Here is an 18,725-nt window from a genome sequence, read left to right as displayed (position 1 = left end):
TCATTGAGGGAAAACCGGAGCAGTGTATGTTTCATGGGATTGCCGGAGGGTTTAGCGCAGCCGGCGCTGACCAGGGTGCGTGTGCGCCACCTCAGAGGGGATTCCCGCCTGCTCTGAACCCAGTGTCTTTGTCTGGAAGACGGCATCAGGGGCCACTGTGCTGGTGTCCTTTCATCTTAGTGCCCTGACACTGTGGGGTGGGGGCTGCTGGTAACGCTCTTCATACAGATGGAGGAGCTGAGGCTGAGGGTGGGGGCTGCCTAGCTTGGGGACCTTCAGCCGGGAAGTGAGGGGTGGTGCTGGACTGGGGGCAAGCCCAGGCTCCTAACCTCCATCCTAGGTGGCCTGTGTGGACCGGGGAAGTGAGGTGGCGGGCGGGGGGCATTCCAGGCAGAGGAGGCAACAGGAGGAGGCCCAGACACTCCTGTAGGGCACGCCCTGGCCAGCGAACTGTGAAGAGGGCTCAGGAGGGGTCAGTTATTACATGGCATGAGGCGCTGAACCTAGGGTCCTGTGCTGTGGGTGGGGACCCTGGTGGACTCTGGGGTCTGGGCCCCCGACCACTGTGGTGAGGGACCCTGCTCTCCTCTGACCTGTAAAGACCCAGTGGGGGTGTTCTCCCAGCAAGGTGGCTCTGCCGAGGGGCGTGCTGTCAGGGAGGGACACGGCCCAGGACCTGGAGAGAGGGAGGGCTGCCTGGGGGGTGGCAGGGGTGGCCCGGCCTCACTCGGGGATGCCCAGGGAACAAGCACTGCACCTTCCCTCCTGCTTCCTGCTGGGCGTCCCCCCAGGCACCCCTCCTGTTCACCATGTGCATTTCTCTTCAGTGTGTGCCTCTGTGCGGGGCTGGGGGCTTGTGCTGACGTTCTCCCCTCTGGCTGCTTCAGAGGGAAATACGGTACCTGCGGAACACCCACCTGTTCTCGCACCAAGAGCGGAAACTGCTCCTGCAACATCAGAAGGACATCCTCGCTCTGCAGATGTCCACCGCCCTCTTGCAGCAGGAGCTTCAGACCCAGAGCAGGCTGCCTCAGGTGGGTACTTTCACCTGGGCTGAAGGCTAGGCCTGTGGCCAGAAACGCTTGTCACCCAGCTGCTTCGTGGGGATGTGCAGGTCCCCGGTAAAAACACGGGAGACCCAGGGTGGAGAGGGACCCGGTGAGGTGCAGATTCAGGGTGGGAGGGGCAGCATCTGCTGGGGGGCCAAGGAGGTTTCCCGGACTAGGTGGACCTGGCCAAGCCCTGGAGGAGAAACCAGACCCCCAGGGGTAGAGGAAGGTGCTCTGGGCCCGGAGGTGGGGGGCCCAGCTGGAAGGGGGATGAGGCTAGAGTTGTGGGGGGCAGGGCTTTACTCAGTGCCTGGGGGCAGTGGTGGAGGAGGGGGCCATGCAGGGCTGGTAGGGGGCCAAGGAGGAAAGGAGAGCATGGCCTGTGCTCCTCATAGAGGCCAGCCCTTTGGGGACCCTGAGCAGTGAGGGTGTCCCTGCTCCAGCTCCCTGTCCCCACCCAGCGTCACATGAAGGGGGCTGTGTGGACACGGGTTGGGCACCCATCCCCAGGCTGAGGGGTGCCGACGGTCTCACCGGGTGGGGTGGGGATGGGCGGAACCAGGTCCTAGGAAGCAGTTGGTACATGTGTGCAGCCACACTGTGGGTGACTGCCAGCGCAGGTGAGCTGCCTGCCCCAGGCCAGGCTGCAGGAGAGGGACCCAGGGCTGCCTGACTCCACAGCACTGCCTCTGGCTCCAGCGGGGACCTGGGCAGCCTCAGGCAAGGACTCTCCGCTCTGGGCCTGCTGTCTGCACCTGTCGAGGACTGTGAGCACAGGGATTCAGGGCTCCTGTGAGGACAGGACCACCTGTTTCCACCTGGTACTTGCCTGCGGGAGCACACTGTACACTGTGTCGCCAGCCCCGTGCTGTGGCTGCCGCCTGCTGTTCTCAAGAGATGGACCAACTCACTCTGTTCTTTCTCAGAATTCCAGCCTCGAAGTCAAGGCCACTTGGGCAGAGGGTGCTGAGACAAGCCAGCAGCCAGGGGGGCCTGCACAGGGCTCCTCGTGCCCCCCTTCCCCCACAACACCACACAGGTCTGGCATCCCCGCCACCCACCGCCCCTGGAGGAGCCCTGAGAAGCCGCAGGTCCCACAGTGAGTTGTCACAGGGCGGCCCTGGCCCTGGTGCTCGCCATTAAATGTCTTTCCTGCGCCGAGTGGCTGTTGTGTCACAGCTGCTGGGCCTGGCATCACCTAGCCCTGCCAGGGGAGGAGGGGCAGGGCACTGGGGGCACCTAGAGGCCCCTGCTCCAGCTGGCCAGCCCTTGGGATTGTGGGCAGAGGCCGGAGCTGCCCTGGCGCAGCGGGAGGAGCACAGGCAGGTGCAGCGCATTCCCCGCTGTGCCGCTGGCCAGGTGTGTCCACCCCACTCTGAGCCCGTTTCCTCGTCTGTTAAATGGGAACGGGGTGGCACCGTCCCCAGGCTGCTGTAGGGCACAGTGACACAGAGCAGATAGAGAGGCCTGGCTCGAGGACAGCGGGAGGTGGGTGTGCACCTCGCTGGGCACCCCACTCCAAGGCCAGCATGGGCTGTTCTCCAGGCCAGGACGCTTGGCCTTCTCCCTCAGGCCTGGTCACAGGGCTCCTTTGTAGCAAAAAAGCCTCTCGAAGCAGATGAGAGGGCCCCACCCAGGCTGAGTCGCGTTGTGGGGAAGGGGTCCTGGCCGTGGGAGGGAGCGGACCTGCTTTTCCCGTGAGCTTCCTGACCACCCGCACTGGGAACGCCTCCTTCCCTTCTGTCCTAATTAAAATGGCCCTGATACCCCGGGAGGCCCTTTTCCTCTGAGCTTCCTCCCCCAGGGCTGGCCACCTGCCAGACTCTAATCGCAGCACCCCCACCCTGCAGCAGCAACCTGGGGTCAGGACTAAGAGGGAGGCCCCCACGCTGTCCCCCTAGGAGCAGGCTTCTCAAGGACCCCTGCCTGCCCTTAGGGGCACCACTGCCATCCAGCGTCGGGGTGGGGAGGGCCCGATTTCATGCCTCCCCTAGGAAAGGGAGTCATCGCCCACTCAGCCGCCAGCTGAGCTGCACTCTGCTCCCCTCTGAGAGCGCTTCTCACGGACTGATCTGCAATTCACGTTGCTACTGACCGCCAGCCCCAGGAATCTCTGAAAAGGCTTCCAGGCTGACCCAGGAGCTTGTTTATAGCACTGCGCGGCCGGCCTGACCCCACAGTCCGGGGCCTGGGGCGGGGGGGTTCCGCCGCTGGGAGACGGCTCCTTCCTGTTCCCGTCACGCCAGTGATGCAGGCCAGAGAACAGAAAAGCCGTGTTTACAAGGAGGCGTCGGGGCTCCTATCATGAGAGGGGTTTGAGAGGATGACTTTACGTTTCTGCGAGGTCGTGGCACCTGGAGAAACAGGTGTACTTCATTCTTTTCTCCTTTTAAGAGAAGCTCAGCGGAGCTCCAAGAGGGTCAGGGTCAGGAGCATCCCTAAACCAGGGTCGGTGGGCCCCTTCCCACGCTCAGCCCTCCAGGGTGCCGTGGGCTCCCAGCCCGAGACCCTAGTGCCTGCTGGGAGGTTTTGGGGGAGGTATGATGAGCCTTTAAAAGGGCATGGGGTGGGGGAGGGTATAGCTCAGTGATAGAGCACGTGCTTAGCATGCGCAAGGTCCTGGTTCAATCCCCAGTACCTCCATTAACCAAAAAACAAAATGGTCGTGGGGGCAGGGCCTCCCATTCTGGTTCTGTTCAGCCTGGTTCTGTGCCCGGGCTCAGCTCCTTTCCTGTCCTCTGCGTCCTTGCTTCCGGGGCCAGCCGGGGACCTGCACCCAGACACACTGGTGCCGAGAGGTGCCCTCCAGGTCCTGCCCCAGCAGGTCAGAGCTCCAGCCCCTGAGTCGTCTCCTCCTTCAAAGGCCTGAGAGGATCCCAGCTCCTAGGCTGAGGATGGCTCTCTGACCCAACCCCCCATTCACACATCCAGGGGAGAGGCTCAGACCACCCTGGGGGGAGCAATGTGCTGTGCCCCTTTGTGGCAAGTGCCTGGGGAGAAAAGGAACAGGGCATCAAGCTGCCCCCGAGAGAGCTGTGGAATGTTCCAGAGTGGGCCTCCCTGCAGGCACTGACCTTAGCCCCAGGCGGAGTGAGGACACCCGGCAGGCAGCGTCGCCCGAGGCTGCGACGGGAGCAGTTCCTTGCTGCCGGTCCAGTGCCCGGAGCTGGGCCGCAGTCTGGGCATGTGTCTCCCAGAGCTCAGGTGGGGCCAGCACGCACACACGGGGCTGCCCCGGGGCCGGCGCTCAGTCTCCACGCAGACGTCTTGACAGCGCAGATGCAGACAGACGTCTCCCTCCCACCACACCCTGTGTGGTGCTTTGTCACCCCCAGCAATGACCCCATGTGGGGGTGTGGGCCCTGCTTAGGGAGCTGCTGGGCAGGGAGGGGCCGGGACCCATCTTCCTTCACCCCAGGCTGACCGCTTGGCCACAGACCACAGCTGTCCCCTGGATGTGACTTGTTGCTCTACATTTAGCATGTTCTGGTCAGGGCTGGTTACCCTGGGAGGGCGCAGCCTGGGGGAATAGTCACCACCGCTCTACACTGCTTTGCAGCCTACTCACCGAGCAGCAGGACAGCACAGCCCCCCAGGTGGCTTTGGCTGGGGACGGTCACCTGCAACCTCCGAGGCTGGCGTGGGGAGAGGACGCACCCTCAGCCAGCTGCTGGCCTGATGTGGGAGACCGGCTGGGGGAGAGCCGAGGCCTTACGGGCCAAGGTAACCGGGCGGGCAGCAGCAGTGGCAGCGGAGGGCAGACGGTCACCCCTCAGGGCAGCAACAGACTCGAGGTCAGACAGGCCTGCGTCCCGCGTGCCTGGCCCGAGCTGTGCGATGGGGGCGGCCCTGGCCTCTCTGTCGCTGTGTCTGAGCGCACGGTGGTCCCAGGGGAGGGCCACCCGAGTGCATCTCAGCCAACATTTCCAGACAATGGGGGCGGGATGGCAGGCCCCCTCGGTCTCTCCTCCTGTACAACGAGCGGGGTGCTCACTTTCTGAGGCCACCGGACAGGTTACCACATGCCGGGCCGTTAAAAGGACAGAACTTCGCTGTCTCCCAGTTCTGGAGGGCAGGAGGCTGAAGTCCAGGTGCAGGGAGGCTGGCGCTCCCTCTGGAGGCTCCGTGGGAGGGTCCTTCCTTGTCTGTCCCAGCTCCTGGGGCTCCAGGTGTTCCTTGGCTTGTGGCCACGTCGCCCCAGTCTCCACTCCATCCTCACGTAGCTTCTCTGTGTGTCTCAAGTCTTCCTCTTTGCTTCTCTTGTAAGGCACCAGGCATTGGATTTAGGGCGCACCCTAATCCAGGATGATCATATCTTGAGATCCCAAAGTAGTTTCACCTGCAAAAATGAAAAAAAAAAATCTGGAAAATGTGATCTTGTTTTCCAATAAGGTCACATTTGCTGGTTCTGAGGGTTAAGACTTGGACCTGCCTTGGGGAGGGTATTGTACCTCCATAAAATAGATAAATAAACCTAATTAACACACTGCTACAAAAAAAAAAAAAGACTTGGATCTGCCTTTAAAAGGGACAAGGCTCCCTCCATTTCATCCCCTAAGGAGCTCTGGTGCTGGAAGCCCTACCCAGGCAGGTGGGTTCAGAAAAAACTCGCCCCTTCTGGCCAGCACAGGTTTTCCAATTTCTCAGCCACACAAATGTAAAGGAAGCTTCTGTAGCAGGTAAGAAGGGGCGTTCGGGTGATGGAGTGTAGAAGGGCCCCAGGTCTGTGCTCGCTCAACTCCTCCAGCCCCCCAGTGTAACCTGGGGAGATGTCTCAAACCCCAGGAGTCCCTGGGACACAGTCTGTGAAGCACTGGGTGGAGTTCTGAGGGGCCTATGGAAGCACAGAACCTCTGGGCGACTGGGAGGAGAGGAGGGTATAGAGAAGGGGTTAGGAGTGCAGCACTGGGGTCCCAGGGAAACGGGGCAGGCCTGGGGTGCATGGAGGACTGAGCTCCGAAGAGGGAGGGGCAGGAGGACGTGATGGTCTGCGAGAACCTTCCCCAGAGTTCAGCTCTGCTTCTGCAGACCTGGGGGCTCCCCAAGCTCTGGAGTATGGGGGGCTCCCCCAGATGGCTGGTCCGAGCCAGAATACTCCGGTCTGTGTGTCTTTCAGAGCCGGAGGAGCAGCCTCATGCCCCTCTGCCCGGTCTTCAGCAGGCGGCCTCCCTGGGTATGGGACAGCCGCTGGACCCAGCCTTTCCTGTAAGCGAACGCCTAGAAAGTCCTTTCACCCGTTTACCCACTTGAGGGGCCCCTCCCTGCTCTGCCAGCATGCATCTGATCTTGGTGGGACCTTGGGTGCCAGCGCACCCTTAGTTCCTGGGCTGGTGAGGGTCCTCAGCACCTCCCCCCCCGGGGACTCCCGCAGAACGGCTGTCTTTCCTCCCCTCTTGCAGACACAGGCGGGCGAGGCGGAAGGGAGCTTCTCTGCCGCTCAGCTCCAGTTCCAGCTGGTGAAGGAGCCGCCCCCGGGTAAGTCCCTGCAAACAGCTCACAGGCCCCCCACCTTTACCGTGTGGGCCTTACCAGAAGCTCCCGCAGTCCTGTGGGCTTCCTCCAAGGCTGTGCTAGCTGCCAGAGCAGGACGGGGAGGCTTGGGAGGCAGCCCTCAAAGCCTGGTCACAACTTCGTTTACCTGGAATGGATTTTTAAGTGGCATGGAAACCAGAGTTGCCCGAAGTGTCTTTATTAGCTAACGAGAGAGTTTTCCACATACTAAATCCCGGGTGGGAGGAGACTCATTCCTGGCTCTGGGGAGCCCCGGTGGCATGTTGGGGACAGTGGGATGGACAGCCAGGGGAGTCATGTGGCCCCGCCTTGTCTCAGTGCCCGAGATGCCACCTCAGAGCCTGCCCTCCGGCCGTGTGTCCAAGCCTTGTGTTCAGAAGCCCCTCTCAACGTTTACCCTCAGGAGCGGGAAGGAGATGGTTCAGACCAGCCAATCTGCGGGACTGGGGGCTCCCTGCAGTCGGGGCCTGGGAGAGTGGACCTCGGGATGGGTCAGTGCAGATGGGAAGGGGCTGGAACTGCTCCGGGGCATCGGGGCTGCGCTGAGGGCTTGCGATAGGGTGGTCCAGGATTGGCGCAGCGTCTCTCTGACCAGGCACTGGCTGCCCTCTGCTCAGGACACCATGCCTGCAAGGGCACCCTGGGTGATGCTCTCTGGGGGGACTCCCCATCATGGTCACCAGGAAGCTTGGGGTCCTTCTGCTTGACCAATAACACCTTGGCTTTCACTGAGGGCCGTGGACAAGAGGGCGGCGTTCCTGTTGGTGGAGGTTCCACAAATCTGGACTTTGGCCAAATAGTTCCAGTCCCCTCAGGCTGGTGGCCTTAGGACCGACCCAGACCCCTGGGCCTTGCTGTCTCGCCCCCTGCCAGGTCGCAGGGTGGGATGAAGGTGTGGGAAGATGACAGTGTAGAGGTGACAGTCCCCGGGAAGACCCCACTGCAGCTCCCTCCAGGCCCTCCCTGTCTGCCCTTGGCTGACCGTCCAGCTGACGCGGCTAAGGCCGGCCCCCACCCTGCTAGCACAGGCCTGGACAGTGGACACTGAGGGGAAACAACAGCTGTGGCAAAGGGTTTGCAAGTCCCATGTGGGAGTTTTACCCAAAAAACTAACCTAAAGCGGCCTCTACATTTTCCATGGTGTTTGTGGTTTCGCTCTGGGTCCTCGTATCAGTAACTATCCAACATTGGGATAATTTTAGCAGGTAACCACGTATTTTTCTGTCCTCACTCTAAATGAACACAAGTAGGTGTTGTGGCTCCTTTGAACTTTAAGGCTATTCTCGCCTGGCTTCAGAATTCCCGGACCCCGTGCCCTGTGTCCCGCGTTCTGTGCCCGTCAGTGCTGACAGTCCCTTTGTCTCACAGGAGACCCCCAGACCAACCCCAGCCCCTGGTCAGCAGAGGAGGAGACGGCTCTGATGGAAAGCCACGCACCGAGCTCCCGGGACAAAAGCCAGCACTCCCCAGGCGCAGGGAGTCCCCGTGGCCCCTGTGAAGCCAGCGTTAGTCGAGGCTTGGCCCTGTACCCTCTGCAGGCTGAGGGGGTGCCTGGCCTTTCTCTGTTGGGTCCTCTGTGTGGCCGTGGGTGGGTGGGGGGGTCACCTCGTCCATCCGATGGAGGTGTTGACGCAATGGGGCCTCCGTCCCTTCCCACATGGATTTGTCCATTGTGGGTCTTTGGAGCCCACTGGGAGGTGAATGTCTGATGAGTAGGGATCTCCATGGCCCTCATTACGGGGATGGCCCTTGTTCCTCAGCGTGGTCGCAGAAGCCCAGGGGCTCTGTCCACAGCTCAGGACCATGCGCAGCAGAGGTGGCTGCACCCTGACTGGCATTCCTCTGTGTTTCCAGCAGGTGGCTGAAGGCAGCAGGAGCCCAGTGGGGTCAGAATCAGGGCTGGATTTTGCCAGCAGCCCCGTGGGGGAGCCCCACGCAATGGAAAGCTGGTCAAGGGAGCAGAGGTGTGGGGCCTGGGGGTGCTGTGCAGACCGGTGGGACCCCTGGGCAGGGGCTGGGGCCCTGGGACATAGAGATGGCTTGGCCAACTCCTCTTCCTGTGGAATCACTCCCTCCCAGTGCCCCTTGTCCTGGCCTGGGCCCTCTGTGCATCCAGCCCACCCCCGTGCCCTCCTGAGTCTGACCCCCCTTTGTGGAGACAAAGATGTCACCTGGTGAATTGGCCTGAGATCCCGGGGGCGGGGGCAGCATGAAGGGCCCCTCCAGGGAGCACATGCCTCTAAGTCGCTCAGATGGCGACCCCCCCACCAGCTACCTGATCCAGTGAGGACTGAGACCAGAACCCCCTAACCAGGGCAACTCACCCTCACTTGGGAGCCCTGGCCTCTGCCGCTCACCTCCCACTGGGGGCAGACTGCTGGCAGGTGTGGTTTTCAAGCGCCTGCCATAGCTGAAGGCCCCCTGTGGAGACTCTGAGCCCTGGGGAGGAGGCTGGAAGACAGGCCCCCTCCTGGGGCACCCCAGGACTTCATGCTGTGCTTCCAGGGTAGAGACCTGCTGGCAGGAGGACCCCCTTGGCCCCTTCTCCTGGCAGGAGGCTTCCCAGCTGACTGCCTCTCCAGGTGATGCCTCTGCCCCTTCGGCGTCCCTCCCTCTTGCATGAGGACCAGTCTCTACATAAGGGGACCAGCTTCTAAGTCAGAGCCAGCCCACTCCTACAGCCCCTGCCCTCCCCATTGCTTGGACACTTCTTCTACCCGTCTGAGGATTTCCGGTTTTGATCACTGGCTTAGGGACCATGGGGTGTGGGTTCTGCTCTTCCCAGTGTTGGGGGGACGTCCTTTGTGTAAAAGGCGTTGGCATCGTCCCTAAACTCTCCTCTCTCTGCAGCAGCAGCAGCAGCTGAGGCAGTGGCACCACCTGCCCAGCCTGAGGGCAGCCCCCTGGCCCAGATCTCGGACCCCCTGGACCTGAGCTCCGAATCCGAGGCTGCTCCCAGGACCTGCTCCGGGTCTTCGGCACGGTCCCCTACCTCCCCCTCCGGGAGTAGCCTGTCCTGCCCCTCTCTCCAGGAGTTTCAGAAGGCATCCGCCATCCTGATCCAGCTTTCTGAGAGCTCTGTCTCCCTGTCGGACTGGGAAGCAGGGGACACTCGGGACGCAGACTTCGGCTAGTCTGGGGGCTTCTCTGCTCTAGACTCCTGGGGGTTCCACCAGGGCGGAGGGCAGTGACCTGGGAGGGACTGGAGGGCAGTGGGGCCCATTCTGAGCGCGGGTCCTACACTGTGGCCGGTGGCGCAGCGCCAGCAGGCCTCCTGAGGGCGGACTGGCTGCTGCCTCTCCTCCATGCCCCCTCTCCAAGGTCAGGGTCACAGCTGTCAGAGGCATCCAGAGAGGTCTGGGACCTGGAGAGCCTGCAGGAACCTGGCCCTGGTGTGGAGCCAGTCCCGGGGCACCCTCCCTTGCAGGGGGCTCGTCCAGCCCGGAACCCAGTCTCTACCCAGCTCCGTTCCTGGGCCCTGGGGAGGGGCAGGAAGATTCTGGAACCAATAGGAGCCTGACCAGTGGATCAAACACAGGAAAAACCAAACGGAAATTCCCAGAGGCTGCCTGCACTGCACTCCCACCCCAAACCTCTTCCTCTGGTGACTTATGCTCATCTCTTTCTTTTCTCTCAGGGACCTCAGCCTCCGAAGGGGGGGATTTTGGCAGAGGAAGAGAGACTGGGCCTCTGCAGGTCTTGGCTGGCCATCCAGAGGAGCCCTGGGGTGTTGACCCGAGTCCATCTGCTGACAGGAAACCCCTAGAGGCCTCTCCAGAGCCTGACCCCAGGAGCCCACAGGCTCCTCCTGGGGACCCCAGCGGGCTGGCAGCCCCAAGAGCCGAGAGCCAGGCACCTAGGTTTGTGGGGAGCAGAGCCCCCCCTGCCCTGGAGGAAGTCTGCCCTCCCGTGGCTGGTGGGGTCTTGCCAGAGGTCCTGTCCCCCACTGATGAGGTGCTGTCCTATGGTAGTGCCACCCTCCCGCCCTCCACCCACAGGGACACCTGCCTCCCTCCTCTGCCTCCCAACGTCCTAGCGGAGCGTGAGGCCGACCCTGCCCATCCCCACTCAGAAGGCTTTCCTTCCCTGCCTGAAGACACCTGGTCTCCTTGGGGTGCACTGGGTGCCCCAGGGGAAGATGCCTCCATCCTCACCGGAGAGTTGCCTTCCTTGTCGGAGGAGGGACTGCCTGCGGCACTGTCCCTGGGGCCCCAGGAGTCAGGGCTCTGCCTGGGGGTGGCTGGACAGGGCAGAAACTGTGGGGACGAACTGGGAGAATCAAGTTCTATTGGAGGTCACCAGGCCATGGGTGGCCAGTGGGCCGAACCAGTTGGCTGGCTAGGGTCCCCTTTGTGTGGGGGAGCAGGTGATACCCCAGTGGGGCTCCCAAGGCTCTCAGTGCAGCCCCCAACCCTGTCCAGCGTGGGCTGTGTGACTGGGGAGAGTCTGCCCACGCTACTGGCAGCTGGCGACACAGGGCTGTATGGCTCCAGGCTGGGGCACCCAGCCCCTACTTTGGGCTCAGGCCCTTGCACTGACACCCCTGGTATGGAGAGAGCCGAGGTGGTAGATTTGGTCTCTACCCAGCTCACCAGAAGGATCCTGTGCGACTCACTAGCTGTGCTCTCAGAGCCAGCCCCTCCAGGCAGCCTGGGGACAGAGGAGCCGGCGGGTGCCAGCCGTGTCACCCAGTCTCACACAGCGGCCACTGGGCAGTCGTGGGGAAGACGGGACTCCTGAGGAGACGAAGGAGGGACTGTGGTGACACACAGACACATATGATACCCTCATGTGACTGTATGCAAGAGGCTTCAGGAAGCCTGGACCTGCCCCGGGCCGGGCTGCCACACGGAGGAGTCCCCTGGGGGTGGGCACCGGACGCAGGGCCGAGAACTGGACGTCAACTGCGGATTGCCTCTGTCTGCATTTCTCTGGACGTTGGGTCCACTGCTTCTCTCAGGCTCCTGAGGAGCCCCCAGAGGCCCCGACCCAAAGAGGTTAAGGTGAGAGGATGTGCGGGGCGTGTGCAGAGCTGGCTGGTCAGGAGGAGGAGCGGAGGCCATGGACTTGAGGGAGTCAGTCCCCAGGAGCCAGGACCAGGAGCAGCTCCCGGGGTGAACTCGGAGACCACGTGCCAGGAAGGAGTGCCGTGGGCCTCAGCACAGGCCAAGAGGAAAAGAGAGAGCGGCTTGCTGGGGGTGGTGAGGCCAGGAGCTGAGGCTGGGCATCACACCTGCACTGACGCCACTCAGCTTTGACTAATTAGGATATCATCTGCCCCCACTTCTGACTTCTAAAGGCAGGGACCTGGGTGCCTTCATGTGTCCAGCCGACTGCTTGTGGCTGGGAGATGGGCGTGTGTGTCCCCCGTGGGCCCAAGTTGTGCAGATTAGGGGAGGTGGCAGCTCAGGGGCAGAAGGTCACTTTGCCTCAGCCAGCCAACCCTCCAGCCTGTCCTCTGGGGGTGGGTGGGCCACAGCTTCCCTGTATGTGCTCAGGTCCCCTCCCAGAAGAAATGAGAGCCCATTTCCTGGTGGGCCATCCACTAGTGAAGGAGCCCTTCACGACACAGCAAGGGCCACAGCCCCTGCACCATGCACTTCTGCAGGGGCGACCAGAGGGCCACACAGGCCTCCAGGTGTCCCGTTACATGAGCGCCTGCTTCTCTCAGAACCCGAAGCCAGGTGGGCATCCAGGAAGTCAGTGCTGATTCAAGCGTAAAGAGGACTTCCCGTGAGACGTGAGGATGAAGTGAGGCTGCCAGATGCAGGCCCTCGGGGACGGGGACTCAGCAGGCTGGGCAGGGTGGCCCTGGGGCCAGCTCAGTGTGAACTGGGACAGCTGGCCTTCGAGGGCCTGAAGGACAGGGCACTGCAGCAGTGACCTCTACCCGCAGCAGCCACCCTGCAAGCCAAAATGGGCTCTGACTGGGTCCCTGCAGCCCACCCTTCCCCCAGAGCAGCCCTGCAGCCACAGCCACCACCGTGGGAGAGCACAGACTCGGATGGCGGCAGGCCCCCGTGTCCGGTCTGCCCGCTCCCAAGCTCTGTCTGGGGGCCACAGTGGGCACGTGAGCCCCGTCTTCCCCAGGATGGTCAGAAAGCTGGGCGGCGTGTGTGTGTTGGTTTCAACACGAGAGCACGTCTGAGCTCGTGCTCCAGGGCGCCCACTAGACACCGTTGAAGCTTCTTCTCAATGTACTTGCTTTGCACAGCAGACGTCTCCAGATTGGGGTAGGGTATGTGTGTGTGTCACTGCGATACTTTCAATATTTTTGTCCTGCACTTGGAGAAGTAGCTTTTAAATGAGGGCAACAGTCAGTTCTTTTATAAAGGAAAGCAGCTTTCAAATCTGCTTCTAATGTGGCTAGGGTTTCTGAGATGGGGCTCACTTATACTGTGCTTGGATCTCTCGGAAATTCCTTTCCAAATCCCACAGTCATACTTACCTATCTATCGTCTGTTTAGTCCTCTCTCATCCATCTGTAGCATCTATTTATCATTTAGATCATCTATCAATCATCTGTCTACATCAACTGTCTATAATCCACCCACCCATCCATCTCCAATTCCCTCTCAAATTGGAAAATACCTGCTTGACATGTTGTCCAGAATTGAGTGAACAGACTGTTGGCCTTAGAAGGTCGGTGTCCTGGTGCTGATCCCTCCGGGACTCAGCTTCTCCAGCTTTAAGAGAGGAACTCTTCATTTAACTACATTTATGGATCCTTAGGGACACCCAGACTTTCACACGATTGTCGTTTAGAGTGGGAGGCGTCTCCAGAGCTGGCCTGGCAAAGCCCCATGGTGCTACCTGTGCCCCGTACCCTTTGGCTCTGGTAAGGGACCCCTCAGACCCCTCAGAACACTGCAGAGCCCCACATGCAGGCAGGAGCCCCCTCTGCCACCCTTCACCAGACTCCAGCCTCTGGGGCAGTCGCTCAGGTCCACGTGGACCCGCTCACCATCCTGGCCTCCATCACACCCCAACTAATCGTGAACAGGGTCACGGTTCAGGGAAGCACCGGCTGAGACAATTCAAATTGATTTTACACCTGACATTTCCAAACCCAGCTCAGAGTGCAAAGAGGTGTGGCTCTGTGGGGGAAGATGTGTTCCTTCCCCATGTACACAATTTCAAGACAAATTTTGAGCTACAGCTTTCTTATTGATTTCCTCCTGGATTTCTGAACAAATTAGTCTGCAATTTTTTATTTTTTTCCTACTTATTGCTGCCCCTTTGGGATTTACGAGGCCGTGGGAGAGGAATTATGTGTTTTACACACACGCGTTTGGCATGGTAATAAATCTCCCACATCGAAACCCTGCAGATTTGCCGCAGATCCTATGGTGTCCAGGCCAGTGCTCGCTGGGGGTGGATGCCGGTGGCTCTGTGTAACGTGCGGCCGTGCCTGTGGCCGGGACCAGGGCCTCCCCGGGTGAACTTCCCCGGCGCCCAGCTTGCCACGGTGTCCCTGGAGTTGTTTCTCGGCCTGTGGCCCCTTGCCCCTGAAGGGAGGCTGGTCAGGAGAACTAATGGAAACCCTGGCCTCACCTCTTGTGACAGCTGGATCTGAGGGAGCCTGGGGCTATGAGATGGCCCGAGGAGGCAGAGTGTGTCCCCGGAGGTAATGGGCACGTTTCATCTCAGCCAGCATCACATGAGTGGAGCTGAGGGCTTTGGCATTCAGATATATTGACCTGGGGCAAGACTTCAATTTCAAGATTACTCCCTCCAAGGTCTCCCCGCGCTTGCCTTGGCTCCAATCCCTGTAACCTCTTGGGCCAATAAATCTCGATACCAGCCTCCAGAGAAGTCATTATCTTTCATAGAAAATGATTATTTCTCGGTTAAACCCCACGTCGAGTTTTCCTGTGATCTGTCTCCTTCGGGCTCCCCGCTTAGCTGTTCCCTCCGGTATAAAATGCCCACAAACCCACCTCCAGCGCGTTAAATCCCAAACCATCAGACGAGCTTTATGAGATCTTTTGGTGCCTTACCCTGCACGGCTGTAACAGCCGCTCTATAAAATAGAAATGAAGACCGTGGGAGCGGTGGGGGCAGGGCATGGGGGGTGGCGGCCGCACCCCCCCCCCCGAACCACAGCAGCATCCTTTCAGATGGTACCCTCCTGTGCCATGCCCGAGGCGTCTGGCCTCTGTGAGGTGGGCAGTGAGTAAATGCGCTGGCCCTCCAGGTGGAGCTGGGGCCCCGCTGGGTCAGGGTCGCCTGCAGCGGGGACAAGGCTGTCCAGTGAGCGCCCAAAAAAGCCGGCTCAGGGAGTCCAGTTCCATGCTGGCTCCCCAGGCAGCATCCAGGTCCCAGAAGGTCTGCGAGTTTCACATCTGTTCCCCAGTCCCTTGTCCTATCTGCTCAACCTGTGCCAGCCCTCAAACGCCAAACTGCTTCTCTGCATTTGTCCCTTAACCCATGTCTCCTTTGCCCCAAGCAAAGGCTCCTCTCTAATGCCCTGTGAGCACAGCTGGGAGCAGGAGTGAGGTTTGCAAATCTGGACTGCAGGCTGGGGAGAAGGACAGAATCTCACACACACACGCACACCCCACATCCCTGGCCCTGCCTCGGGGGTTCTTTGGGCCCCACCCCTGCCTGTCACTCACCTGTAGGGGCCTTTCCCTCGGCCATGTCCATCCAGATTGTAAAGATGCTAGGAGCCCACATCCCAAGTCCCGCTCTACCCCTTACTGGGGGGTGCAGCCAGGATGCCCGTCCCTCCGTGTCTATAGTCACTGCCCTCCTCACAGTGTCACTGTGAGGACACAGAGGATCGTCCCCGCCAGGCTCCGACCCCAGCACGTGGCAGGCACTCAGGAATAATCCTCCTTGTAAGTTTTCCAGGGAACGGCTGGCGTCCTGAACCAGCTGAGCCTGAACATCAAACGCTGGCTGAATGGGTGTGACATGGAAGGCAGGGCCGGTTCTGGGGCCAGGCTGCAGTGGGAGTTCATCTGCCCCATGGGAGGGAGTCTCAGAGAAGGGACAGCTGGCCCTGCCCTCCAGGGCTCACGTCCATCCAGCCGGATACCAGCTGCCATGACTGGGGCAACTACTGGAACGGCAGGAGCCTCCGAGCTGGGAGGGGGGTTCTGCTTCTGTCTGGGACTCAGGCGTCAGAACAGGCCCTCCTGGGTGTTGAGGGCACCTGGGTTTGCCGTCCCTCTGTCACAAAGGTGCCATGTTCCCTTGACCACGGTACTAGGCCCTTGGCCCTTGGCCCTCTGAGCCTCAATTTCCCCTCTATGAAACAGGAACACCAAGACTTCAACTCATCAGCACTGAGGTGCGCATCTTCCTGACGTTTTAATCCCTTTGAAATCAGCGTCCATCTTTCACTTTTCTAAGTGGAGGTTCTGGGGATTGAACTCAGGACCTTGTGCACGCTAAGCACGCGCTCTACCACTGACCTGTACCCTCCCTCTGTCCCCCACCAAAACGGAGTGCGTCTTTCTATCTGAGAATTACCTGTGCTACAAGCCTTCCTCCTACCACATGCACACGGGCAGTTTTTCTTACAATTGCCTGCTGGGTCTTAGCACCAGAAGTGCAGAAGCCTCTCCCGTGGGGAGGAGGACCAGCTTTGAGGAGGGTGCCAGGGTGGGCACCCCGAGCTTCAAGCAGGGAAGCAGGTTCTGGCATGGACACATGGAAGCTTTCACTATTCTGAGACTTCCCCTGCCCCCGGCTGCCCCACCCCGCCTGGTTTTAATGTTTCTGCATTTGGCTGCATTTTACAATCGATGCGTGCTTTTCCTAAAAATTCTGTGCTGTGGGGCCAGCAGCACTTCGGCTTTGAGAAACTTTGGCGTTGTTTTTTGGATGCAGCCTCTCAGTGCTGGGCTGAGCCAGCACATATGTCCACTGGCTGCCCCAGAGAGCAGGAGTCCCAGAGACCTCCCCTCCAACCCCCTCGGCGCCTGGAAGGGGAACACAGAAGCCCTAAGGGAAGAGCTGTGAGTGACAGTGGGACTTGAACCTGGGCTGGGGAAGGGGCACAGTCCTTTCAAGTGGCTTTGGGTGTTTGCTAAGGCCTGAGCTGTGTTCCCCAAGAATCCATACATTGAAGGCCTCACCTCCAATTGGACAGTGTTAGGAGGTACCTTTGGGAGGTGATCCGGGTTTGATAAGGTCATGAGGGTGGGGCCCCCACAATGGGGTCAGCGACCTTGTGAGAAGAGACACCAAGGGCTTCCGCTCCCTCTCTCCACACGCATGCACAGAGGTGGGTGAGCAGAGGGCGGGAAGGCAGCTGGCCGCCTGCAAGCCAGGAAGCGAGTCCTCCCCAGAACCTGGCCATGCCCACCCCTGGTCTTGGACATCCAGCCTCGGGAGTGTGAGAAATAAATAAACGTCTGTTGTTTAAGCCACCCAGTCTGTGGTGTCTTGCTGGGGTGGCCCGAGCAGACTAAGACGGCGTTCGAAAGCTAAATCCCCCCAGAAGAGTCAAGGCGGTGCGCGATGTGGCCAAGAACCCTTCCGCGTGCCCCAATTCTGTCTGCTCAACAATCATCACCGGGCTTTGTGGCCATGCCCCCCGGCTGAAGCCTAGGGCCAGTGTTTTGGGGGGCTGGGGAGAGATGAGTCTGGGCTCGACCTCGAGGGCAGGAGGGGCTCCCTTGGGCACCCAGCCTGGCAGGAGGCACCAGGAAGCACAGAGCCTGAGGGCTCTGGAGGGCTGGCTGGAGGCAGGGGCCTCACAGTGGAGAGAGACCAAGAGAGGCCGCGCTGGGCAGGCGAGGGGCACAGGGACCCTTCTCTGTCCATCACCGCTTTCAGGCTGGGGTGCTGCCCAGGCAGCTGGATCTCATCTTCTCTCCTTGTCCATGCACCCTGAGCACTGCCCCGGCCCTCTCCATCCTGACCCGCAGTCCCCACTTCATCTCTTTGCTCCCCTTTTAGCAGAACTGGGAAGCATCACCAGCCCCTGGGCCTCTTCCCTCTCTCCTCATTCTTTCTGCAAACACTTCTGGTCACCCTTTGTCCCCTGCATCTACTCAGAGCGCCGTAGTCAAACCACCAGTGAGCCACCCCTCCAGACCCAATCCATTAGGTCTGTTCTCACCCTTGTCTCTCAGATCTCCATTCTCATATGTCCTTCTGCCTCCTCCCACTGTCCTCCCACCTCCCTGCGGCTCCTTCTGGTCCCCTCCCCTCCTCAGCCCTGCAGCTGCAGCCCAGGGCTCAGCGTGTGGCCAGCCCCCTCCTGTCCTTGCAGCCGTGGGGACCTCAACCAGCCCTGGCCTACGCTCTGAGCTCCAGACTTACATAGCCAACCAGTGGCCTGACACCAACTGCAGATGTTGGAAAGGTCTCTCGAATTTGAATTCACAGGTACAAGCCAACTCTGATCTCCACCCTCATCCCTAGGTTGCCCTTCCGCCCCCTCCTCTGCAGTCTCCCATCTTAGCCAGGAGAGCTTCATTCTTCCAGTTGCTCTGGCCAGACCCCTGCAGGCAGACATGATCTCTCTGTCGCACACCCTGGATTTGATCCATCCTGTGCCCTACCTGAAGTCTGACCTTTCTCATTAGCATTGCCACCCATCTTTTGCCTGAGTCCCATCATCTCTTGGAAGGCTGCCAAGACCCCTTAAGGGTCTCCTGCTTCCCTTCCCACCCCTTCTGCCTGCCAGAACCACAACCCTGATCAAAATCTTCCTGTGGCCACCACCACTTTGGGAGCCAGGACCCTCCTCTGCAGCCAGGCCAGTGAGGCCCTGCGCACAGCCTTGCTCTGGGCTGCTTCTCTAGCTCCCCCTCTCCCGCTGGCTTGCTGTGCTCAAGCCACGCCAGCCTCCTTGCTGTCCTTCCAACAAGCTTGCCCTCTTCTGCCTCAGGGCCTTTGCACGTGCAGCTGCTCTCTCATCTCCTTCACCCGCAAGGTCTCCTTCTCAGAGAGACCTTCCGAATCCCCTGTGAACCAAAGCCCCCTCCCTCCTGCCCTGCTCTACTGTTTTTTATAGCACTTATTGCCACTTTGTTTTGGGTCTCCGTCCCAGAACGCAGACCCAGTTCTGGGATTTCATTCTGGCTTCGTCTCTAGAGATTGGCACGGAGCAGAGTCCCAGCAAATGTTAGTGAAGGAAGGCAGGAACAGCGAATGGGTAGAGGACACAGGTGCCTTGTTCAGGGGCCCTTTGGTTTCCGTCAT

The 18,725-nt window shown here is 60.4% G+C and overlaps 1 protein-coding gene across 1 annotated transcript in view; it reads left to right on the top strand.

Moving 5' to 3' along the window:
* The window catches only part of CCDC187 (coiled-coil domain containing 187), a 46,746-nt gene extending 32,367 nt beyond the window's left edge, over positions 1-14,379 (top strand). Inside the window, exons 17-27 of the mRNA XM_064490896.1 lie at positions 888-1,034; positions 1,976-2,148; positions 4,609-5,035; positions 6,166-6,222; positions 6,449-6,597; positions 6,789-7,051; positions 7,929-8,107; positions 8,418-8,524; positions 9,066-9,142; positions 9,411-9,689; positions 9,790-14,379. Of these exons, the coding sequence (XP_064346966.1) occupies positions 888-1,034; positions 1,976-2,148; positions 4,609-5,035; positions 6,166-6,222; positions 6,449-6,597; positions 6,789-7,051; positions 7,929-8,107; positions 8,418-8,524; positions 9,066-9,142; positions 9,411-9,689; positions 9,790-11,300 (3,369 nt within the window). The 3' untranslated portion in view covers positions 11,301-14,379. The remainder of the gene's footprint in view (positions 1-887; positions 1,035-1,975; positions 2,149-4,608; positions 5,036-6,165; positions 6,223-6,448; positions 6,598-6,788; positions 7,052-7,928; positions 8,108-8,417; positions 8,525-9,065; positions 9,143-9,410; positions 9,690-9,789) is intronic.
* The last annotated feature ends 4,346 nt before the right edge of the window (positions 14,380-18,725 follow it).

The sequence above is a fragment of the Camelus dromedarius genome, chromosome 10, assembly GCF_036321535.1.
Source record: "Camelus dromedarius isolate mCamDro1 chromosome 10, mCamDro1.pat, whole genome shotgun sequence".
NCBI classification, from domain to species: domain Eukaryota; kingdom Metazoa; phylum Chordata; class Mammalia; order Artiodactyla; family Camelidae; genus Camelus; species Camelus dromedarius.
The sequence above is the reverse complement of the archived record's forward strand: the minus strand, read 5'-3'. Positions and strand labels throughout refer to the sequence as shown.